Source organism: Poecile atricapillus, chromosome 3, assembly GCF_030490865.1.
Source record: "Poecile atricapillus isolate bPoeAtr1 chromosome 3, bPoeAtr1.hap1, whole genome shotgun sequence".
Taxonomy (NCBI): domain Eukaryota; kingdom Metazoa; phylum Chordata; class Aves; order Passeriformes; family Paridae; genus Poecile; species Poecile atricapillus.
The window spans coordinates 77,338,761-77,364,644 of NC_081251.1; the positions used below are offsets into that span (position 1 = coordinate 77,338,761).

Here is a 25,884-nt window from a genome sequence, read left to right on the forward strand (position 1 = left end):
ACTGAAATTTGAATCTATTGTGCCAAGCAGTGACTACTTGTACAGCTGCCTAGCTGGGTTTCTTTTGATTCTAAATGCTCTATGTCATTTCTAAGACTGCCAAGGGGAAACACATGGGTTTTATTTAGTGGTCACTAGCTATTCCGTGAGGGGGTTAAAAATACCACACTGGAGTATTAATAGTTTTTCTCTGAAAATAGTAAATGCTTCCTGTAATTGAAGAGTAAGCCTCTCACTGTCATTCTAGGATAAACATGTAATGATAAATCCTGGCTTAAAAACATCTTTTGCTCTTGCTCAGTGTTTGTCAGGTTCAACTCCAGCCATGGCTTCCCCGTGGAGGTTGGTTCGGATTCCAGCATCCTCCAGCTGAAGGAGGCAGTTGCCCAGCGACAGGGAGTTCCAGCTGACCAGCTGCGGGTGATTTTTGCAGGGAGGGAGCTCAGCAATGACTTGACACTGCAGGTAAGAATCTCTTGGTAGCTCCTCGCCTGGACTGCTGCCAGCTACACTGCCTCTGCCTCTAATGCTGCCAATCTGATGTTCATGCCTGAGATCTAATAAAATAAATAGTGCCTGGGGATTCCTTGAACTTTACTCCACACTGCTTCATTAATTCTGACCTTCTTAATTATGCATTAAAACAGCAAGCAGGAAGGGTAGGGAAAGAGAGAGAATACGAGAGAGAGAGCACGAGAGAGAGCTGTGCCTAGTGAATAAATGTTTACTGACTACAGAAGCAAGCCATGCACAATTTCTGTATCTGTTCAATTTCTATCTTACTTATTCTATTTGAATCTTAATGAAGAAGGATGTGAATAAATTGCTCTAAATCAGGCTGCACAGTCATCACATTTTATAGAATTTGTAACCCAATTGTGACCCCTGGAGGATAGCTACACGGCTGCTGCTTCACTGTGTGCTTCTGTGCCTGCTCAGGTGTGTGATGCTGGAGGGGTGGTTCCAGATCAGAAAGCCCACAAAAGTGTTCTCCAAACCACTGAACTCATAAATGTGTGAAGCTAAAAGAGGAGCAGGGAGCACAGAAAGCAGCTATAAGTAGGTATCTGAATTTCAGCTCCTGGAGGTTAGCGAATCATTCTCTTCAATAAATGCAGAGGACTGTTCATCTGTAGTGAGCAGTAAGAAGCACTGAAAGATAGGTTCAAGTTGCTCTTTGCTACTGTTACCAGTACAGCTGCTGCTGTTTTATAAATAGTTTTGTTTATCCCGTTCCTGCGTTCGGCAGCTCACTCCAATAGCCAGGGTTTAGCTTAAGATCACACATTTAACACAATTGGGAGACTTGAGGAAACCTACTGGCCTTTCAGCAGAATGCAAATACTGATTTAATGAAATTGCCATCCTTCTACAATGGTATCAAAGAGCTGCAGATACAACCTGTAGTAGCGCAGGTGATTGCATCAAAGATCCCTCACTTGTGGAACTATTCAGATTAATTTGTACTCGTATTTCAGACATATTGTTGTACTCAGAATAGCTTCTAAGCCTGAGAACAGAAAGTCACTACTGTATTGATGACCTATCACTGTTTCTCCTTGGATATGGTATTTGTTGCTTTGCAAAGGGCTTTAGGGAGTTCCAGCACACAAAGGAAGGTGTAGAAATGTGAATTGCTGTCAGTCTCCAGTGCATCAGCTATAAATAGTGTTGATACATACCTGCAGTGTGTTCCACATACGTGTGAAAACATTTATATAGAAGTGTAAGAATAAACAAACAATCATGTAAATTGTAGAAGTTGTCAGTTGCTAGTTGCTAGTTTGGAGTGTCTGTGTTGTTCTGTCACAAGCTTCTGAGCCACTTAGCTTTTCCTGGCAAGCTGCAGGTGTTAGTATTACTGCCATTTTGTGTCAGCATGAAACACAGATTTTCAGCCCAGTTTGACACTTGCAACCAAGTTTGTTGTTGGCTACAACATTCAGTCTGTTGCCAGGATAAATTAAAAATTGTGTTCCGGATATACAGACCTCCTGATGATGTAATTTCCTTGTTTTGTCATAATTATCATGTGTAGTCAAGACTTACTATTATTTAGTAAACTGGATCTAGATTCATTGCTTTGACTCTAGGTTTCTAAATTAGATAGGAAATTAAAAAGCTGTTTCAAATGCTACAATTCATACTTCTGTGTTTAGGTGTCTTAAATATTGCAGTGGTTACTGTCATCAGCATCTAACAACTACACTTTTATTCTTGATATTTGAATGCATTCTACTTGCTCCTGCCGTTTCTTTCTTTTTCTTTTAATTGTGTATATTTATTTATCTTGGAAATTTGTCAACACAAGAAGAAAAGCTGAGTATTTGATGTGTTTGAAATCCTGTGGTAAGCTGTCTGGGTTTTTTGCATAAGAAGCTAATAAAAACTTGGGTTCTAGTGAAATACTAACTGCTGGCATTTATGTTGCATCTGTAGTTTCAGAATTTCAAATTAACTACCTCTTGTTTTCTAGATCTTTGGATTTGAATGCAAAATAAGAAAAATTCTATTCAGCTGATGCTTTAAAGTTATTTCATTTTACAGTAGCATAGAATTTCTGGTAAAACCATTTTGTCCTTCCGATTTTTGTAAATTACTTTTGAACTTATTTGCCCAAGGTATTGTGGAAGAATCTAGAGGTCAGGAAAGAGAACTGATGGTATTACAGATAATGGGATTATAGAGGACATGAGAAAAGCTGCAGTAATTGCCAGAGTATGGGGCAGGGATATAGGAAATACTCCAGGACAGCAAACTTTATTGGTTTCACAGCTCACAGGACAACTACATTTGGCTTGACAGCTACCTTAGAATCTCAGGCAGCCGATACAAAACATAACTGAGAATGTGAAAGTTGTGTTTGTTTTCCCATTTGGAGAGGAGGAAAAATCTTTCCTGGTTGCTGAGACTTGTAAAAAATAAATGAAGCTGGAATGGATAGATGTTAGAGAGAAATTATTATAAGAAAGAATGTGCCAAGTTGAGATCTTAAATAAGTAACTTGATATCAACGACAACAGTTAAAAAATTGTAGGAGGAATATAAGTGAAATATGTGTGGAGACATTTAATTTGGTACCGCAGATAAGTGTTTTTTCCTTGAAAAAAGAAATGAAGATTAGACACTGATTCTGCTGCGCACAGGGGAGATCAGTATCTAAGCTAGTGACTAAGGAACAGGTAGTGAAATTAGAGCCACAGTAAGCAAATAGTGGTAATGACTGGATGAAGAATGAGACCTGCAAATTTGAATCTCATAAGGAATTAAAGCAGTAAGCTGATTCCTAAAAGCCTAAACAGTGTCACTTAAGGGTGCTAAACATTCCGAAGAATGATGAAGAGGTCCCTGCTGATTACAGTTCACTTTGGAATGAGTAGAAGTAATTAATTAATATAGACCCAAAAATAGGAATTCTTTCAAAAGGTTGTCATGAGTATGGAAGAATAGTGGAAAGCTCTCCCTGTAGCAATCCTAAAATGGAAAGAAAAACAGAACCATGACAGTCTCCAACAGAATAAATAGGAGGTAGCTGCACATCAGGGACCTTGAAGTGTTCTAACAGGAGGTGTGTGCTTATTGTATTGTCGTTGCCTCTGAGAATGACAAAATTAGTTAACAAAGGTGCTGGTAACAAAGTCTGTTGTATGTATTGATAAACATTTTTTCTCAGTGCAAGCAAGTTGAAACTGATAACAGCAGTAGTATTATATTAGTATAGACTTGCTCTTTCTTGGAGAACTCAGAGTTCCCCTGTGTGAAGGAGCTCTTTGCAAGCAGTTTACAAGAGAGATTCTCTGCCTTGCAGAGCTTATAGTGTAAATGAATAAAGAAGACAAATGATGTGATGGGAATCAGTAGCTTAGCTTGTCCTCAGTCAGTAGCAAAACAGGGATAGCATTAAGTCTTGTTTCTCAATTCTGTACAATTTCTTTTTGACAGTGTTTCCTCTATAAGGTAAAGCTAGAAAATACTGTTCTTTGAAACAGAAAAAGACTAAGCATTTGGTAAGTAGCAGGACTTGTTAGCTTTGTGCTAACAGCTGTGCTCCCCTGAGACAACTTCTGAGTCAGTTTTAGCTTGCATTTGACTGAAACATAGGTTTGAGTCTTGAAGCATAGGTTTCATGTAAATTTGGCTTTGACTGTATCCATCCGTATAGGTGTTTATATGCCTAAAATAGTTTATACATACATACAAGAAACAAAGAAGCACAACTAGAAGTTATTTTAAGATAGTGTGAGCTAGTAAACATAACTGAAAATGAGTAAGAAGGAATGGCACAACTGCAGTAGCAACGTTGATGATCTTCTAAGCAGAAGGAAAAGAGAAGTGGTGGGGGAGAAGTGGTGCTATCTTTTAGCAGCAACAGGTACTTGAACAATGGAATATTGCATTTCCTCAAAGGACCTTGTGTACATAAATGTATGGCTTTCTTGCTCTCTAAGCACAGCCAAGTACAACACAGCTTCCAGCAGTTCTTACGTTGCCTTGTTTCATTTTACTGGGGGTTCAAAGAAGAAACCAGGTGACACAGTCCAAAATGTGTCCCTAGCCATGAAAATAAACCCATGTTTAATTATAAAAAATCCACCATGTTTAATTATAAAGTACTGAATGCCAAGATTAGATTGGGTCTTTTGACATAGTTACTGCCTTGTGCTACAGTTTTATATATAGGATACCAAATCACTCGCAGAAACAACCTTGATACTCAGCAGTTTTGTGGGATACAGGATACTGTTGAGCCAACATTTGCATACTTAAATGCTGTTTGTAGAGAATTGCCCATAGACATGCTGGCTGAATCAATCATTATAGTGAAATTCAAAGAGAAAAAAATCATTTTATGTATGTGCGTGTTTAAATCAGTATTTTTGGTCAATATTTGATTGATCTGTGCTTTTTTTTTTTTTTTTTTTTTTTTTTAAAAAGCTGGAAGAGATGTGTATTGTACTTCTTCAAAACAGGAAAAGCTAGCTGAATTATACTTAGCTATATTGTAGTAACAAAAAAATCTGGAGATGCTACGTCTGTGTTGCCAGGAGATGTGGACTTGGCTAAATGAGCGGATGGCAGTACTGCTCATTCTTGGTTCTTTTGACAGCTGCAGACTCACTGTGACAACAGAGATGTGTGGAATAAATGTTTCCAAGACTTGTGTTGGGCCTCATGGTATTGCACTCTCACAATGCATGTGGAAAGTACTACAGAGCCATATTTACTGTAATAGTAAGTCAAGGCTGCCTCCGGTTTCCCAATTTTCCATATTGTTACATTCCAAAGTATTTTCTGTATTTCAGCATTCCAAAGAATGTGTAAGGGCTCCCTGCTGATTACAGTTCACTTTGGAATAGGTAGAAGTAATTAATTAATTAATATGGACCCAAAACCAGAAATTATTGTCGTGAGTACGGAAGAATAGTGGGAACATCTTCCTGTAAAATTAAAAAAAGAGGATAAATTGCTCGCTTATTGTTCGGGCAGATCAAAAGCTAAATGCATTTATAGATGAGACCAGATATAGATTCAAACCCAGAAACACATTTCCATTCTGCTCTTAAATGCACTTGTGTTCTATTCTTTTTATGCTAAGTTTTTCCTGAAATTATAAGAATGTGAAAAATATTTAACTATATCTAAATGAAGGGTAAATTATCTTCAAGTAGTTTGAAAATTCAAAAAAGTGAATGGGTCATTTTTGGTGGGGGCTACAGATTCTAATATGGCCGTGAAATTTTCTGGGTCCTTCTTGATTTTTCTGACCTTTTTTAATCTGCTTTTGTTGGCCTGCTGATGACTGAATAAACTGTGACAGGGTTTTCTTTGCAAACTTTCTTCAGTGTGCACTCAGTACAAATGTGGTTTTAATTTCTAGATGTATCTAGGTTTTGGTACCTGGATTAATTCTGTGTCTGCTGAGGCTGGTTCAAGGGCTCCTGGAATTGGAGTGCTGGTGCCAGTGCTCTTATAGGAGTCTTACTGACTCATAATATTTCTGTATGACCTGTTATGCTGTTTTAGATTAAATTTCAAATTTCTAACTATGAGTTTATTTAGTTTTCTGCTTTGCTGACAGTTTCAGTAAGTTATGAATCTATTGAATTCATTTTTATTTCATGAATGGCTGTTACTACTTTCTTTATGTGCAAACATGTTCAGGCAACAGATGAATTTTACTTAAAATTAATTTCTCTTAGGCAGTTAAAATTCACTGTACTGAGGCCATTAAGTGAATTTTGTGAAATCAGTTTTTGAAAGAACAGTTGCTTTGTGCAGGTCTGATAGAGAAACTGGAATACTGTTTGCATGAAATACAAAATGCTGAAACTCCTCTGCCAAAACACACTAGTTCTTTTCAGGACATGCATAACATTTCAGAGCAAAATTATCTTGAAAAGTGCCCCAATATTAGATGTGCCTTTTGTTTTCCATGTACATACTTGCATTAGGCAGATACTTGTTGAATCTTTTCCCTTTGTCATGAGTATAATTCAACTCATATATTTACAATGCTATCCATTTTATCATTCGGATCCGTCTTTAGGTTGCAGGAAGGAAAATGTGTAAGCAAAAACTTTAAAATGCTGTAGTTGTTAAGGTGGTGGCAGTGAGTAATAACTTTTATGAGTCTCTAAATCATGACAGTAAAAGAAAGGTCAGCCCACATCTTTCATTCATCACCTTTCTAAATTGCTTTGGTGAAAAAATGTTTAGCATACAGAACATCATTACCAAAAATTGTAGCTGAATAAGCAGAAGGTCAGGGTAGTAGGGATATTTTCTACCTTCTTCCTTCCTTTCCCTCAAAGGAAAAACATGGTATTCATTGTGCTACTAGGCTACATTTATAAGGAAGTATCAATAGAGACTATGTACTTTATAATTCATAACTGAAATAGAACACAAATTTGCAAATATTTGTATGGTCTCAAAATGAAGAAGCAAAAATTAGGATTTGATTAAAAATTTGCATAGTGAAATTACTGGATTAAGAAATGGGCAATTGGGACAGAGTATCTGTGAATTCTTTTTCAATATTGATAACGTTGTCTCAGGAAAATAAAATTGTAAAGGAAGAATGGAAGGTGTTGGAATTTTTTTTTTAATAGCAGGTAGCATACCAAATATACATCCTCAACAGAAAGGTGGGATGTAGTTCCTTGCCATTATTTCTTTGCTTTTGTTTTAATTCTACTTACCTAAATCTGTACATCTCTGGTTCTCTGAAATATCATCTGTAATACATTTATATTTGCAATTAACATGGTCATGCAGCTATTTAATAAACCAGTCTGGGTTTCCCTATTTCCTTTTTCTTTTTCAAGCTTTTTCACTTATTGTAGTTGAAAATTTTGGAGCGAAACTTGAATGCTTCATATCTGCTTGCAGTTTTCATCACAGATGAACCTCCATACTATAGGGGATGCAGAATTATTCCTGTGAGGTGTAGCTTTTATGGGGAAAAAAATGAAAAAAAGGAGAGTTGCATTATGTCAGCAAAAACTCCATGAAAGTAAATAAAATCGGTCATCCTAAAGAAAATAATGCCAGTACAGGCTCAAAGAGAAAGAAAACAATTATATTAGGAGTTATTGAAGCAAAAGTATGTATGTAATTCCTTATGTATCCTTCGAACAACACTCGATGCATTAAAAATTCCTAGAAGCTTTCTTATGCACTCTGAAAGCCTGTTGAAGAAATGAAAGTAAAATGTTTTAAAAAAAATCAGCAATAAGGAATACATTAGAGCAATGCAATCTTTTCTCCTCATTTAGACTAAATAAAGAAGCAAAAGTACCTGTTCCTCAAATGAATCATTTTCCTCACATACAGACCAGGTTATTATTTCAATTTTCAGGTAAAACATTGTCTCCTTTGATTTAGTGAAAATTAGGCCACTGACTTTCCATGAGCCAGCATTCTCCCTCACATTTTCTCTCCCTCTCATTTTCCCTCTCACTTATTCTCTCCCTCTTCTCTCTCCCTTTTTCTCTTACAACCACACAAAATCCTTACTGTCCTGGGGAAGCTTCTCAGCTAATGTGAAATGATATACCTTCCATCCATCGAGGTTATGGGTGTGATTCCCATTCCTGTAGATTCCAGTTTTCTGAATAAACTGATCAGGGTTTTCTTCACTTATATTGATTTTCTTATTATTAGTTTCCCACACTTGAAGCCACTTTCCCTGCTTCTGTTTCTGCATTTCCCAATCAATTCCAGGACTTCGAAATCCTGTTCCCATCTAACATCTGTTGCTTAGGAAACTTTGTCCTTTCTTACCCAGCCTAAGAAATAACAGGGAGGGAATGACAAAACAAAGTTGCCTTGCAGATCTGCTCTAACTGCCAGTGAGTGAAAATTTCCTTCTACCCATGGTTTCTGTCTTTTATTGGGTGATACGCTTCTGTATCATCCTTGTTTCCTTGTGACCTCCTTGTGACCTCCTGATTGTTTCCTGATCTCCTTGCATGCAACCAAGATACCTATGTGTTAATGTATAAAAGGTCATTTGAAAAGGTGTGAAAATGTTGACAGATTTTGGTTGATGAGGTTACACTTTTCATGAAGAGACATAAAAAAAGCCCCCAGGTTTTATGGTAGAATTAATACCAAAAAAAAGATACCAATAATGAAACTTCTTTAAACTGCAAAAACATTTCTAATATAGTTTTTCCCTATTAACTATTTCACATAAAACAGTATGATGGAAGCATATAAAAGTTTTATTGTCATATATTTGGTATGCATGATATACCAGAGCTCTGACTTCATGATTTGTTTCTTATGCAGCTCATCTCGAATTATCCTATAAAATATTTTTACTGTATTACCTTGCCATTTTTAACATAGCAATCTATTCATTTGTATCTTTCCTTGTATGCAGCAAATTGTGTGTACAAAACAAATAAATGTATGCAAGTATGTTTAAGGAAAGAAAATAGTAGCTGCTCACCTCTTTAACCAATATCATATAACCTTTATTCCTGCCTTATTTTCATTTCCCTAGATAGTAGTTTTGGGTCTTTGCTTACTATTTATCTTGCAGCAGTGTGTTTATTACTACAGTTTAAGCACATCTAATTTAAAGTGTCAGAGCTTCAGGAAAGGAAGAAACAATCCAATTTTAAAGCATCTTAATGTTTCTACTGTCAGAATCTTATAGCAAAAATGTCTCAAAGACCATAAATGGCAATAAGTTAAAGTGACCAGTTGAATATATAGTATTTGAAGCATTATTCTTTATGAAAGTGTTCCTTCTTCTTTATAAATAGTCAAAACTGAAGTGCCTTTCTTCTGGATGTACTAAGATGTTTAGCTTTATAATATTAGCATAATTTTTGTTTCTGGTCACTAAGTAGTAGTGGAAACTTCTATTAGCTTTCTAAAAATAATTTTATCATCTGTTTGTGCTATGAAAAATTAAGGAAGTGGAGAAGTGGTGCAACAACAGAGCATAGTAACAAGGGGAAAAAAGGATAGTTGAACAAATATATGCCATGCTGAGTATCAGAAGTCTAGAAGAATTGTGGGAATTTCAGATAAAAAGGTTTCAGGTAGACCTGGACAGTTTGACAAAAAGATTATTCTTGACAAAGAAGATTATGCTTGTTTATATTGTATTTACTAAATGTGGTGATGATTAGATGAACAGCTAAAAAAAACCCCAACATTATATGGCAGGGCTCATGAAGTATCTGAGTTTGTCCTACTCGGAAGTTTGTCCTACTAGGAAAGCAAGAAGCAAGATGAAGGGTGAGATATACTACAGATGACTGCAAAAGCAAGGAAACTGAATTGCAAAAATATATGAATTGACAGCAACCACGTGTAATCCCATATTTAAAGCAAAACAAAACGAACCAAGCAGTAAATTTTCAATGTGTTAATATAATTTGCACTGTAAGGCTCTTTGTGGAGGATATAAAGAAGTGCATTTAAGGTCTGACACCTAAAATAGTAGAGATGAACATATTATCACTTTTAAAGGAGGTGTGATTACATTACAGAAATCAACCTTACATGGTAGACCCACTTAGTGCGCTATCAGAATCAAGTGATTCTTTAAGTCTATCATCAGATAAGATTAAACACTTTTCCCTTGCAAGATCATAATATTTTTAAAAATTAAAAAAAATAGAAATGTATTCAATACATTTTTAAAAAAAAATTTAAAAAAAATCCAAATTGAAGAGCACTAATCCATGCAGGTCTATTCTCTGGGAAACCAATTTAAGAAATACTCCAGCTCATTTACCTGAATTGAGCTATGCAGTGAATACATTACCTACAAGAATAAGTTGAAACAAAATATTAAACTTTCTCAGCATGCCTAATATTTAATACCATTTTTTATTGAAGGCAGATACTGGGAATTGTTATCCTATAATCCATCAAGATAACTGAGGAATTATGTAGTGCTGAAGTACGTGCAATTCTAAATACATTATAGGAAACCAGATTTGGGGAGGTTGACCCAGTAGCCATTGATTTGGTGGGATACATTTTCAACCAGAAATGTTGGTCATATAAGCACTATTTAGCCAAGTAAGCATTTAGCCTATTTATGAATTAGAGCTATGAGTTCTGATTTCAGAAGAGTGGAGAAACTGGATGTAGTAACACATAACAGTACCTACACTATACACTTGCAATGATTTGTGCACTTGGTTTTCAGAGGGCCATTCTGTAAATGCCATCCTTTATCACTGCAGAGGTAATAAAAACAGCATCCCCAGAAGTGTTAATTTCCGATGGAATTCATTGCTGATCTCATCTATTTAAGTGAATGCAAATGAAAGCTCTCTCTCCTGTTTCTCTGAAGGGTTGATGCATTTCTGACTTGTGAGCAATGCTCAGTGTCAGTCTCCAGAAACAAATGGAGGAAGATTGACACAGAATGGGTTCATGCCTCCAGTAGCCACAGGATTTAATCTCCTTGCATCTTTGAGTGTATATGTGTCAGTCATAAAGTAATCTTTGAATTACTTATCTTCTGACATAATTCAAATCTCTCAGAAGTGTTATTTTCCTATTAAAAAGAAGGATTGGCTTTTCAGGACCCCAGTGGGCTATAGAAAATACTGAAAAAATTGCTATCAATAAATAAATGAAATATAGAACTGGAGAGAGAGTTCATTTTGTTCACAGTTATGGAAACTTCCATATGTACTGTTGTTTCACTGCATTAGAGACATGCTACTTCCATTGTAATGTAATTTAGTGTGATGTATTGTGTATTTATACTTAAAAGTAAAAATTGAATTTTTCTAGCAGCAGAGAACAGTAACAGCCCTGCAGGATGTACACCAGCTCACTAGTTAGGCCACTACCTGCCGTTTTAAAGTTGCACTGTACTGGAGGCTATTAGTCAACACCAGGATTTTTAGTGCTGCTTACAAAAGAGAAGTTGCATTAGAGTCCAAAACAACAAGAGTATTTGAGAGGGAAATAACCTTTCCTAAAGTGAGAGAAGCATGAGGTTTGCTTTGGAGACTTGTTTTGCTATTCCCCACTTTGAAATCTCTTTGTGGCAGGTTCATTTGGTCCCTTTTGAAATTGTCAGCATGCCAGTGCCTTTTTACAAGATGCATACTGGGGACAGCATGTGAGGTCCTGTTGCTGAGGAACTGTGTGTCATGTCCTGACTTCATTACACTAGAGGAAGGAGGCTTAAATATGCCTTTTAATGCCCTTATAACTCAGAATTCTGTAACTTAATGTTGTTTTGAAGAAACAGCTTCCATTTTATTGAAGAAAATGTTATTTAAAGACAAAATGACTTATTTGTCTATGTTAGGATGGAAGCTTCTTGCAAGATTCAGAAAAAACTTTTGAAATTCCATTATATTTCTGATAGAAATTATTTTATACTAATTATTTTTGACCATTTTTCATTGTCTTAGTAATTTATATCCATGTGATTTGATTTTATTGGAAAGCATTTATTAACTTGCAGCCACTCATTCTGGAACAGGGACTGCTGATTTTGAGCTGAAAGAGGTGCTACAACCTGCTGCTATAAATCCATGTGACTTACAGTGTGACCTGCCAATATGACTGCTTTAGAATTTAAGTCTACTTTTATGTAGAGTAAGTGAGAGGTTCTTTCCAGTTCTTCTTGTGTAGTTAAGGTACACTGACTGTGCAAGAAGTACTCTTTCTGCACATCCTCCTTTATTCACTTCTTATTCAAAATTTTTGTTTGTTGTTTCTGTTATTTTCAATTGAGTTTTCTGTAGTCAAGATTCTCTCCAATGCATAGTTCAGGCTGATGAGCTGAGGTCTCACAGACCAGCTTTTTACAGACTTCTTATCCTGGGGGCTGAAAATATATGAGTCAAACTTTTTTATCAAACTTCTATTTAAACTTCTGGGCTTTGATGTTTTTGTTAGTTCTATGCTTTACATCTTCTTCAATTTATTCGCTTTTATGTAAGAAAGGTCAAATGCTACATGTAAAGGAATGTTCACATTTTGAACTGAGTCTAGAGGAAGCATGCTGCTACATTCTTCCCTCCTGCCTAGAGCACTTCTAGTTCACTGGGAAGATGTGCATTTTGTTATGCAATATGTGGCTTGTTAATGCATAAAGCTTGCTCCCAGTTAATTTTCAGCTGTTGGTTGGGAAACAACAGAACTGGAAAGCAAAGGCGTATGTTAATGGTGAACATATACATTAGGATTCCCATAAGGTGACCCTGCCTTGGCAGTGGAGTTGGACTAGATCCCCAAAGGTTCCTTTCAACCCTAACAATTCTGTGATTTCTTGAAATTGGTTTTTAAAAAAACAACCAAGCAAAGACTTTTTCTTGCCATTTCAAAAAAAAAAAAACCCAAGCGAAACTACTCCCCATATTTGTTAGTTTTAGAATTCAAAGTTACATTTGAACTGTCACAGTTTGTAACTGATTCTATTTAACTCCATTCTGTATTTCCTGTCTGCCCTAACCCATGAACATGGAAGATTTCCACAGATGAATAACCATGGGTTTGTTACTCGTACAATAAGAAAACTCTGAAAAGATCTTATTACAAAGTGATGCAGAAAAATACAGTGACATAGTCTTGTATGATAATGATTTCATTGCAACTGCAGATTGGTTACAGTTTCATATAACTATTAAAGGTGGTAGCCCTTTGTAGTTTCATTTGAGGAATGCCATGCTTTCAGAATGATGTATAGGTGTGTCCAGACAGTATATATAACTTTCTGAGCTTTTTAATGCGTAATTCATTTGTGGTTTGGGTTTTAGAAAAATGTATCAAATTTCATAATCATAGGCAGATTTTATCTCCTGTGTAGCCTGCATATGTTGAATGTGCAGTGTGTGCTGTGTGTGTGATTGTATATATATATATATATATATATATATATATATATATGTACACATATGACTTTCTAGTCTTTCTAGCTCCCAAGAGAAGTTAGCCCCCAAGCCAGTTTCATTTGCCCTGCTGTATGTATTTAGAAAATTTAGAAGGGAATTTTCATTGCTAGTTATTAATATTTAGTGGTGGTTTTATTCACAGTAAGTATATATCTTAACTGCATCCCATACATATTTTTCAGAATAATTTGGGGATCTGGATCAGGGTTGATAAAGTGCTTTCCAAAATGGTTAAACATGTGGTTCAAGTAGGACATTTCCTATTATTATTATTCATTAAATATTCTGGTTCTTAAGGCTTTTCATATATTATAGGTTCTGATAATAGAAAGCCTAGTTGTTTCAATTTCTTTTCATGCTTCAGAAACTAATGGTGTTCAAATTCTGGATGAATAGAAAAAACCTGAAGCCATTAGGTAGGAGTTGCATTGCTTTAGATTGGAAGCAATCATTTCCCCATCCTTTCATATTATGCTGGTTTTCAATTGCCAACAATTTTCAAGAGGGAAAGACATGGAATCAAGTAGAATATAATACTCTGGCTTTTTTCTAGGTTTTACCATGTAACTGAGCACCAAATGAACACAATCTCTGTATTTTCCAGGCATAAGTAACCTGGAATTAATCTGGGAACAGCTATATTTGGTCAAATATTTCTTTGAAGTATAGTTTTAACAGAAAAGAGCAATCATTCAAAATAAGTGTATTCAGACAGAAAATTATTTAGGAATATCTGGAATTGAAAGTGCTTAACACTTGCAATAAAGCAGCTCATGCTTCTGTCATGCCGAAACAGCAGCAGAAAGTCATCACGTCACAGTGACATCTTTTCCATGCTCTTGAAAGCCTCAGAACCTCCAAGAGCTGCATCTTATGGAGATAATTGTTGCTAGATATGCAGAGGGAAGAAACCTCAAAGCATACCCCAATTTACACCATTTATTTTTGATAGAGTGGTTGTCATGCAATGTGAGGTAATAACTGACGGTAGAATATTTTCCCTCCTAACTACAACCATAAAATTCAAAATAAATTTTAAATTCATGAACTTAAAATAGCTTTAAATAGAGTTGAGCTGGCAAAAATGTGTGCTTATTTAGCTTGTAACCTCCTTTTATTCCTAGGTAAGGCTCCAATTAATTGACGGTTTCTGGATGTAAAAAGTATAATTTTAGCCAGGGTATTACAGGCTATTACTATTTTAGCATGTTTTGCTACAAATTTCTAATTCATAAGAACCAGGACATCATAAATTCTGAGAAAAGTCTAGTTCAGAAAATAGTGAAATTTATGAAATATAAATGAGATTGGTATGCCACTGTTACAAACAAACAAATATATAATTTGATGCTGTGTGTTTGTTGGTAACTTTTTCCTAAACTAATGAACATCAGCTAAATTGCTGGCCTCAGTCACTTGTTTCATAATCCAACCACCCGCCACACAAAGACTCTTCAGTTGCTCATCCTGCTTTCTGTCTTCTTTTTCAGCATGTGATATATTACTATTATTACTTATATAATATGTGATACATTACTATTATTACTTATATAATTACTAGAATATATGATATATTACTATTTTTACTTATATAATTACTATATATTACTTAGTAACTAGTTCATTGAACTTATTTTCAAACAAATATTGTCTCACCTTCATCTTGGCAGAATGCCTACATAATTTACACTATTTATTTTACTTCTGCCTCTATTGGAAGTGTTGGGTGACAATTTTCTCCATTCATAGACAAGAGGAAATATGAAGAACATACAGACTTTAGGAAGCCTTTGTGGACCTATTAAATCATCAGGATAACTGCAACAGCTATAGCAATATTCTGTTGCAAAATACATACAATAGATTTTGTCTGGATGTTATCTATTCAGATAAAGGTGTGTCATTCCTTGTGAAAACTTTGCAATTTCTCTTCAGGTTAGATAACAGGAACCTTCGTTTCAAAATATTGAAGTGTCTTTTTGGAAACAGCAGAAAAGTCCTGCTTATTCTGTCTGAAAATATTCAGTTTTTTCTGTAACCATCTCACAGTCACTGAACACATCTGGCATTTTCTCCATTGGGTATTTCTCTGCAGAAAGAAAAAGTGTCATATTTTTTAAAATTCTGCTGGTGTACTTGGGCTGTTAAGTATTTCAGGAAAAAGAAATATATACTTATATATTATTATATATACTTATATATTAATTTATATTTGAATATGACTGAAAGTCAGTAGAATTTAATAGGTAGCACACCTACTGCTGCCACATCCTACTTGGATAGTCAGTCCTCTTCCATTTTAAAGAAGTGTTGTTTTGTTTGCTTGTCTCACTTTTGAGATGGTTGAAGCATAACTATAACACTGTAATTAAAAAAAAAAAATCATGTGGGAACTTGACTTGCTGTTAGTATATTTGGTAGATTTTTTTTTTTTTTTTTCTGAGTAGAGAGACTCTCAAGTAGTATTATCAAAATATGAGTTTTAGAGCAAGCTAACAAAGTTCAGGATCTGGGCAAAAGACCAAACTAAGCCTTGAATTTAAAATGACGCAGAGGATGGAAGATTATTGAAATTCATGCTCCTTCCTGTGATCCCATTCAGTCCCTTTTTCTTTGTTAAATCGAGGGAAAAAGGGAAAAAAAAAGAAATCCAGTGCTGCAACATTTGTTGGGCGGGTCATCTTACTATCTGCTTATTTCAGACAGTTCTGAGGCATAAAGTGATCATTAAAATTTTCCCTCTGTTGATTAAAAATAAATGAAGTATTTTATTTTGATATTCATTAATGGAAAGCATTTTCTTTATCCAATATTAAAGTATAACTTCTGAAGTAACTTCTCTTCAGAGCTTATTCTCTTTTCAATCATCAGAAGAAAGACAGCAAATAAAAAAATATTCTTCAGACTTCAATCCCCATACCCAGTAAGATAAAACACAAGTTAAAATTTTAGTCAAGTGCTCTTGTTCTTTTAAGTAGGTAAGAAAATGCAAGAGTTAAATATAGATTAAGATGATTTGTTGTAACTATACTGGAGACTCTCAGACTCACTTCAACAGAGTTTGGTCTTAAAAATTCCTGCACTGAGCTCTGGTCTCTGGAGCTCATGTTGACTCTTTTTTGTGGGCCCTCATTCCCCAGGCTTGCCTTGGCAGATGGTTTCATCCTCTGCCGTCCTTCTTCCCCCTTCAACCTAGTCAATCAACACTTGCTGTTCTTACGCCCTCACTGTTCTGATCCCTGCAGTTTTAGATGTCTGCCAAATATTTTCCCAGTTTTACCATGTCACAATGAATGTGTTTATATTATGTAATTATGGAATTGCTTACTTTTTTTGATTCAGCATAAACTATCCCTCATTAGACAATGATTAGAAAGTACACATAATTTTTTTAGTTTAAGTGCTAAATGTCTTTCTGTAATAGTGTTGGCTATTGTTTTTATGGCATAATGTGATTATTTAGTCTGTGATTTCTAATAGCAGGCATTAGCACTGATTGGTATGAATTATTTCTTCGTTATTAGCAAATGTCAGGGAATAGAAATGTATTCCTTCGTGCTCCTCAGTAAAACACACTCTAATGCATGCAAAAATACTATTATAGAAAGCATTTACAATTTCCAAATATATTTTAAGCTAAACATTTTTTGATGATATATCTGGTTATTTTCACAATGAGTTTCCGTACCATGCAAGATTCTGACATTACACATGGAACTCTCCAGTTCCAAAGACGTGTTATCACTCAGGCTAGCACACACTTTGGTGTCTGGCTGATTTCAAGGAATAGCACTCCTTGTTTACAGTGACTCCAATATGCAGTGCATGTCACTCGGCATCTTCACACGTTGAGCATGGAACAGCATCCTGCTTTTTCCAGAGCAGTTAGAACTCTCTCAGTGAGCCAACAGTTTAATGATGTCTACAGCTACCAGCTGAGTATCCATATTAGGTGAGAGGATAAAGGCAACTGTGTCCTGTATCTGAGGTACTACAGTTATGAGCTCCAGGAATGCTGCCAATGGATAAACTTCAGCTTCAGAAACAGCAGATGAAGAAACAGCCACTGGAAAATTGCCAGCCTACTTTCCAGACTATTACAATTTGAATTGTCCTGTGTTTTGGATTTGTGCTAAACACAGAGTTAATAATGTTGAAATGTTTTTGTTATTGCTGATCAGGGCTTGCACAGATCCAAGGTCTATTCTGCTTTCTGTTCTGCTGCACTGGTGAGGAATTTTGGGGGTGGATGGGAGGAGACACAGCCATGTGACCTGTACTGACCAAAGGGATATTCCAGACCTTATGGCATCACGCTCAGCAAAACAAGGCAGAAGAAGGAGGAAATGAGGGACATTTGGAGTGATGGCTACTTCCAAATAGCCATTACATGCGGCGAGGCCCTGTTCTCCTGGAACACTTATTTATAGGGGATACTCATACAAGGACCTGCCAGTGAAGCAGGCTTTCATGAGAAATATTCTTGGAAAGAGGCAAGGAATGGCATAGCTGATAGGCTCCGTGTAAGCCAAATAACAAAAACATCTCTGTAGTATTAACCTTGTGTTTTGCACAAATCCAAAACACAGGACAACTCAAATTAGAATAGTTTAGAAAGTAGGCTGGCAATTTTCCAGCTGTATCTAGATACCTCGTATATATGGAGAATTTATTATTTTTTTAGACTAAGATCCATTAAGCATTTGTTTGGAGACTCCTCTTCTGTGCATTTCTTCCCTGCCCTGGTAATAAAAGACCCAGTCATGCTGTGGCACATTAATCTAGTCCTTACATCATTAATGTACCAGCTGTTTGGATCTATGGTCGTGGCCTCTAGCAGAGTAGGAAGAGAAAGCTTTTGTTCCTAGGTGATCTTTCAAATACTTCCCGCCCTGCTGCCTTCCCTGTTTTGAGCTGAAAAACTCTATTACAGTCTCCTTTAGAGCCCCAGAGTGTCATTTGAACTTCACTTAAGTTTGGAAATTAACTGCCAGTTTATTTATTTTCCTAAGATGTTATTTAAGGTACCAGAAAGACTCTCTTTTCATTCATGGACAGAAGAATCCCTTCTGGAAGACTTCTATTCACATCTGTAATTCAAGAAGTACTTTAACCATGGGTGATAGTTTCCTGTCTAAGTGTTCTAAAAAATAGTTGTAAAGCTACAAAGATAGTTCTGTTTGTTGCTACCATACCTCTTTGTGTGGCATTTTAGCAGAAGGGGGATTATTTTTTCCAAAGAAGCATTTTCCAGCTGCAGAGCTGGTACTGGGATCTGTACACTCAGGAAAGTCTAAAGCAGAGAAAGTTGCAACATACCCTGTCCTTTTATTTCAGTGAAAACTGATCACAGAGGGCACACCCAGCAAGGTTAAAAGAAAGATTTAACCTTGCAGATTAAAAGAAAGTATGTACAGAGTAAATAAAAATGGAATTAAAAAAAAAAGCACACACATACACCCGCACCATAAGTGATAAACCAAGCTTTATTCTTTTTTCAGTTCAGAAAAAGTGTGACCCTAAACCGCTTCACCTTAAAGGTAACACAGTTCTTTTCATGTTTGAATTTCATATTTAACTAAGTAGGGTTGTGTTGTCTGTGGTGGATTTCTCTAAGAGAGGAGAGCTTGAAATTACAGAGTTTGTTATTCTCATGGAGTGTTTTTTGCATTCAAATAAGCAGCATCAAAGTATTTCATATTGTAATTATATTTTTTTATTAATATTACTTAAGTAATTTCACCATCCAAAGTAAATCGGTTGTGATTTCTGGGGAAAAAATGAAACTCAAAAGGACTCTCCACTGTTGGAAAAAAAAGTATCAGTGGATCTTGTGCAGCTTCCAAGGGAACCCATCTCTATCAGAAATAAAAAAAAAAAATCACAATACAATCCTACGTGTTTATTCTTTGCAGGTCATCTCTGTAACAGAAGAAAAGAAAGTGGGATTTTTTTTTATGTGAGAAGTATCTGTTCATATAGCTATAAAGTACAAAATCTCAGAGTAGTTCAGGAGAAAAAGAAAAGTTTTGCTTTATGCAGTATTCTTATTTTCATCAATAAGATATTTTGATATATGTGCTGGCTCGATGAGAGCTGCTCAATTGAGAACTTGTTTTCAGTTAGGAAAATAAAATTACATTGTTTCTTTTATTACAGTGCTATAAATGCATATACTTCATAAAAAGAAAATCCAACCATGCTTTCTTATTCTCCCAGAACTGAATTTTGCAGATCAAATCCTTGACTCCACTCTGGAAGGCTTAATTTTGAGACATTCTTATATTGGTAAATGTAAAATATTTATTTTTATTGGACTGTTGCATGAAAAAAAATATCAATTGGTGTAAATTTCAAGTGATCCTGTGTTGTGGACAGTGTAAGGGACTTAGCAGAACAGAAACAATTAAGTTTACATTTGACAACAGTGGTAAGCTTTAGATAGCAAGAAATTCCTGTAGCAAGTGTATTCACCTGTCGCTTGTGAACCGCTAGGTTGCTGTAAGTGGATTGGAAATAACATGGAGCTATATTTTAAAGTTCCATGTGAGGCTGATCTCACAAGAGCCAAGTACATGTTCAGACCTTTGCAAGAATAATTGCAAGACTTTACAGATCTTTTTAGTCAGGTGAAATTATATGTTAAATGAAATTGCTAAGTTTTTGGGGTTTGTTTGTTTATTTGGTTGGTTTGGCTTTTTTTGTTTAGTTTAGGGTTTTTTTAGGTGCAGATTGCTTTTGAACTGTTGCTTTAACTCTGTTCTCCAAGTTTATGTTTTACAGTTTCTTTCCCTTACCTTTCCTTGGACTTCTGGTGATGCTTTAGCCTTTTTCAGTGAACACATATTTGATATGAGTTACATTTTCTGTATAAATGTTTGTTACATTGTCATGTGTAGGGTCCTAAACTACTTGTTCATATATGGAACTTTGAAAGCAAACATTTTCTCTGTTTGTTCACTGTCTGAAGTGGTTTCTGGCTGGTCTATTCCAGGAAGGGCAGAGGAAGGACTTTTTAAAGAGCCTTGCATCTAAATCATGGGAATAAGGCAATGGTGAAATATTTTTCTCTCTGGAGCAGTATTTGTTGGACTGCCTTATACTATGGCCTATGCAAGATTGAGGGACTTCGTGAAGTGTGGGTTACTTACGTTAATCTAGAGGTTTGGTTTTTTTTATTTTATTTTATTTAAATCATCTATTTCTGACTGTTAGTGCTTCTAGAAGAGTCAGCTGCAGTTTGTAAGCTCCTATAAATCAAACTAAGACTGCTGTCAAAAACTGAATTATATCAAAGAAGTTTTTCAAAACATTTGTGAATTTTTTGAATTTTATTTTTTTTAGAACACAGTTTGTCCTTTGAATTTGTTTAATTACCATTGGCATTTATTATTCCACTGAATTCCTTTGGGCCTGAAAGGCAGGAAAGTATTTTGTACTGGTATCTAAGGGTAGAGAATGAAAAGAACCTCAGAAATGACTGTTCCTGATAATTGGCTTCACTTGCTGTTCTCTGTGCGAAGACAACAAAGGCAGGTCCATTCCAGAAGTGTACAGCTTGTAGAAAGCAATCCAATTTACAAAAATCACACCACCTGATCCCTCCAAATGAAGATGTTTCTGTACAACCTGTGCAGTACGGTTGCAGGAGGTTCCTTGCTCTTGTGTACTAGAGCTCTTTTCAGCCTCTATCTCCATTAGCTGTGGCTTTTGCCTGCTGTACTTCACTAAGATATTACATGTCCAAGTGCTGATAAAAATGATCCTTGTCAGGCTGTGTGCAGGACCTGTTTCAGGAATGTCCAGCCAGAACCCTTCTCCTGCTACAGATAAGGCAATGATGCCCATTTCTGCTTCTGGCTCAATTGTGTAAGCTTGGGAAGAGACGCGCTAAATCAAATGGTGAATGCTCTGCACATTTGTTTTGAGCTTTTAATGTGTGGCAATCTTCAGCTGAAACATCTGCTATAATGAACTTGACATTTGCACTAATGACAGCATCAGTTTACTTAATGTCCTGCATTAAATGTGCTTCCCATAGAGTTATCCTTTTTCAAAGAGGAGTTTGAATTTTCTACTTGTGTTTTCAGAAATAGTGAAAGAACCAGCCTTCTAACTGTGTGGCTGATAGCTGATGATGAGGCTGGATACTGGAAAATGGAAAGAGAAGCAACAGGGCGGGCTGCAAAGAAATATTCCAGATTTGGTGCTGACAGGACAAATTTGTGAATCCAGGGAGCAGCAGTGTGTGGAAGCAATTAATGGAGACTGAATCCACAGTGCTTCAGATTGATTTTTTTTTTTTCCAATGAGACTTTGAAGACGGGACAATTAATTTAAAAAAATAAGTTGGATGACTGTGACATAAGACTTTCCATATAATTTCGTTCTATTTCTATTTAAGACACCAGCTATTTTTTTAGAAATTCCTTCTTTGTAGACACTGTTAGAAAACTTCCTTCAGAGTAGCTAGCCAGAAAGAAAAGAAACAAACAGTTCAGTGCTATTAGAAACAAAGAACTGATATGATCACACGATTATATCTTTATGTACCTAATCAATGAATGTGTATTCTTAATCAAGTTATTTGTTTATAGCAGAACTTGTGAGATTAAATGTGTCCACTTCAAGAGAAAAAAGATATCTTGGTTACTGAGTTCTGTTCTGTATCTGAAAGAAAATGTTTGAACTCAGCACTCTGTATTACAACAGAACAGTGAGGATTTGTTTCCAAATGAGAGCCTTTTTTTTGCATTTTCATGATTTTTTTTTAATATGGTAGTGCAGTTAATAGCAACATGATGCATCATAGCAAGAAGTGATGAGACAAAAGGAGCTACCCTTTTGATTTGACAGCAGTTATATGGCTTTGAGTTTGGAGGAGATTTGTAAACTGGGGAAAACATTGGACTCACTTCTGTGCATAAACAAGCAAATATTGTGGTAAAAACTCATTTAATCTGAAATAATAAATTTAGCCTGGATTGTTTTAATCATTACTGATTTTTGCTAATAAAAGCATGAAAATGTGAACTAAATATAGTCTCAATTTTCTGGATGACTGACTATGCCATAGGGCTGGAACTTTTGGCATTAATGCATCTCTTGGTTCAGTTTCTGCTTCTTTTTCAGTTACATTGTTTAAGTACATACATTTTTGTAAAAGTAATGCCAGTAAAACCCCACTGCATCTTAGAAAGGCATCCAATCACTTTTTACAAAACGACAGATATTTTCTGTTTTCAGATCATGCAAAACTTGAAGAATAATCAGCACATTTTAGTGTATACCACCTTTGGTTTTGGCCTTCATTATCTTTCTTACAGCAGTTTTTGCAGATTATCTTGGAAGAGTTAAGGTCACAAGTAATAATGCTGTAGATTTGTGAAATGTTTTCAGATATCTAAATTATGATGATGACTTTGTGTTTGTAAAGTATGTTCAACCATGTAGATATTAATACCTCCTGCTATTTTTATTAATCATATTGATGCTGGCCATGTAAAAATAAATCATCCCCTTCTTGCTGCATTATTCCTTCAAATCTGTGTATGTTTATATAATTCAAATTTTATTCGGAATTGTGTCAAAAGAATGTAACTTTTGTTGCAAAGTCAAGGACCTGCAAGTTGAAAATGACATTTTTATGGCTGTTGGTACAATGTTAATTCAGCTCCTTCCTGCATTAAGCTGGTGGGCTGAGTGATGTCCTGTGGAAAAAACAGTATCCAATGGGTATAATTTAAATTATACCACAATGTGTAGACGTGTGCAGCAAGGAGAGAATTGAATTTAGACTGTCAACTCGGTAAATCTGGCATTTCCCAGCTCTCAAGTGCTTGACTTCGCAACCTCAGTGCGCTTGTGAAGAATGCTATTGCAGACAATTCCTGATTTCCTTTAAGAAAGCTGTGATAGACTGGACAACTGAAAACCTCTTGCCTGACAGTGTCACTCAGGATGTTTGAGACTTGAATTCTTAAACTAAACAGTTGCTCCCCCCTGAGCTACTGAGTCTCCATGTATTAGTTTGCTGCTAATGCCAAAGGGGGAGAGAGTCTATTGATACAGATTTTGTATTGACTAATCAGACTCTAGTCTAGTTTCCAGAGGTATGGATTTCTGTGTATTGGAGGGCTGGAATAAGTGCTGAGTTATCATCAGCTGAAAATGGGATCATCTAACTGGCAGGCTTAATTAGGTTGTATCTCCACTTACATAATACGTGGCAGGAATATTTGTAATGCAGAAAGCAATAAATGCAAAACACAGAGAAATCTAATTTGGTCCTTAAATATAAAGGGAGCTTAAAGATAGTTTTAGGCACAAAATGAAGAAGCACACTTCCCAGCTGAAAGGAAAAAGATACGTAAAAAATGCATGGTGACACTGGGATTTGGATGTATAAGTCAGTTCTTGCAAAATTCATTTGAATTTCATGTTCCTTCTGAAACTTGAAACTTAATCTGCAAAACTCATTTACTACTTGCACACTATGAATTTAATGATTTTTTTTATTTTTTATTTTTTTTTATAGAAGCTTCATCATGTCAAGAAGAGTCAATTACTGGTTTATAAGTAAGGGAAAGCAACAAAGGACAAAATTTCTGTCTGCATAATAAAAAGTCAGTAGAGTTTCTGGTTCTTGATCATTTAGTATTATCATGCTTACTTTTTTCTGAAGTCTAAAATCATGCACTAAGTTGGAGGCACCAGAAATTGTGTCACTGAAGGAAAGTATGAGTTCTGTATCAGTATTAACAGTCCAGACATTTACATTTGCATAAAAAAATGGAGACATTTATTTCTTTCTCAGAAGAAAGCAGAAATATATTTGTTTCATGAACACCAGGGAAACATGTTGAAATTGGAGATCTAAGGAGGCTGATTGGCAATGGTTAAAAACTATTTTGGAATAAGTATCTCTGTTGTAATTTTTCCTTATGAATCCTCATACTGCCTTCACTTGGCCCCATATTTTCTTCTGAATTGTCTATTTAATTCTGTTCTCATTTTGTGGTTTTCTTTACCCACATTTTACCACATTTTACATTTTAGAATAATGGGTCAATATACATGCACTGAGGCTTGTTCTGCTTTTAGGAAGTTGCAAGGATAGCTGTGTAGGTAAAGAAGTACATAGAAGTTCAAGTGATTCAGTAGTGCTGGTAAAATCTTGTTGCAGGCACGGGTCTTAGGGTAGAAGAGAAAATCTTAATTTTCATGGTATTTTATTCAAAGAATTGTTTCAATACTGCATCATTAGGAGTATTTTCACCAGCATAAGACACTCCTGGGTATTTACTATAATGCTGTAAAGAATTATTTAGCAATGTTGACAAAGACAAAATTTTCCCTTCCATTCTGCCTTGAGGTCTGCCAACAGACTTTTGACAGAAACTCCAAACATTCAAAAGTAAATGTGAGAAACCTCTCCTCTTTTTACAGTACAAATTCCACAAAGCAGTTTCTGTCTGCATGTAAACCTATCCTTAAACACTCTTTCCTCCAACTGGGATGCACTGTTTCCAATGTGGACTTCTCCAAAGTCAGTTTTGTTTAAAACTTGCCACAATATTTTCTTGTTTCTTTTCTCTCTTGGCAATTCAGAGTGGGATAGATTTTGCTGGTAATATTAACTGTAAGAGGATTCAAAGCAGGGCCTAATCTGAATCAGAATCAGAATCAGAATCTGAATCTTCCTTTATACTTGACTGAGCTGTGGAAAGGATCATGAACTGGTACATTAAAACTTCAGGTATTGATTGTGAAGTGCCCCAGCACAGCACAGAGGCAGCTGGCTGGGACCTACATCCAAGCACAGGCTCTGATTCAGGGATTATGTGAGAACCTGAGCTTCCAGGATGGGCCGTGGATGGGTCTCACACCAGAAATGTCACTCATGGCTGAGGAAACCTTTCCCTGCAAACAAATCATCGAAACTAGTATGATTCTAGTTAATTAGTTAATTAAAAAAATTAACATCTTCTGATGAAATGCATAGGTGAAAAATGCCTAGGTGGTTCTGTGTAGACCCTGTTTTCTTGTTTATTAAGTTCTGGTTTTGCAACTTACATAGTCCTACGTGTATTCTTTAACCAGCCTAAGCATTCAACGAAGCTGGATGATATTATTTACTTTCGTCATAAATATATATATATATATAAAAAAGACAGTAGATCTTGCCTTTCATTCCATCTTTCAAAAAACAATTATTAATTTACAGCAGCATCAGAAGCCACTGTGAATTTGGATCCTAAAATGTAAAACTGAGATTAAAATTGTGTACTATAACTGTGGTTTTTCATTTTTATTTTCTTCCAGTGATTTTCATTATAAATTAATTAGTTTTTTCTGTTTAAGAACACATTTGCAATTTAATTTTTTTCAGCTATCAAGCATTAAACACTTGATTAGCTTAAACTAAGAGGATTCGAAAAAAAAATTCTTCATGCATGGTTTTCAGCTTCAAGTAGATAGAATAAAATAG

At 35.6% G+C, this 25,884-nt stretch overlaps 1 protein-coding gene across 1 annotated transcript in view; it reads left to right on the forward strand.

Moving 5' to 3' along the window:
• Positions 1-25,884, forward strand: part of PRKN (parkin RBR E3 ubiquitin protein ligase) — a 700,273-nt gene that overhangs the window by 127,280 nt on the left and 547,109 nt on the right. Inside the window, exon 2 of the mRNA XM_058836200.1 lies at positions 302-465. Within this exon, the coding sequence (XP_058692183.1) occupies positions 302-465 (164 nt within the window). The remainder of the gene's footprint in view (positions 1-301; positions 466-25,884) is intronic.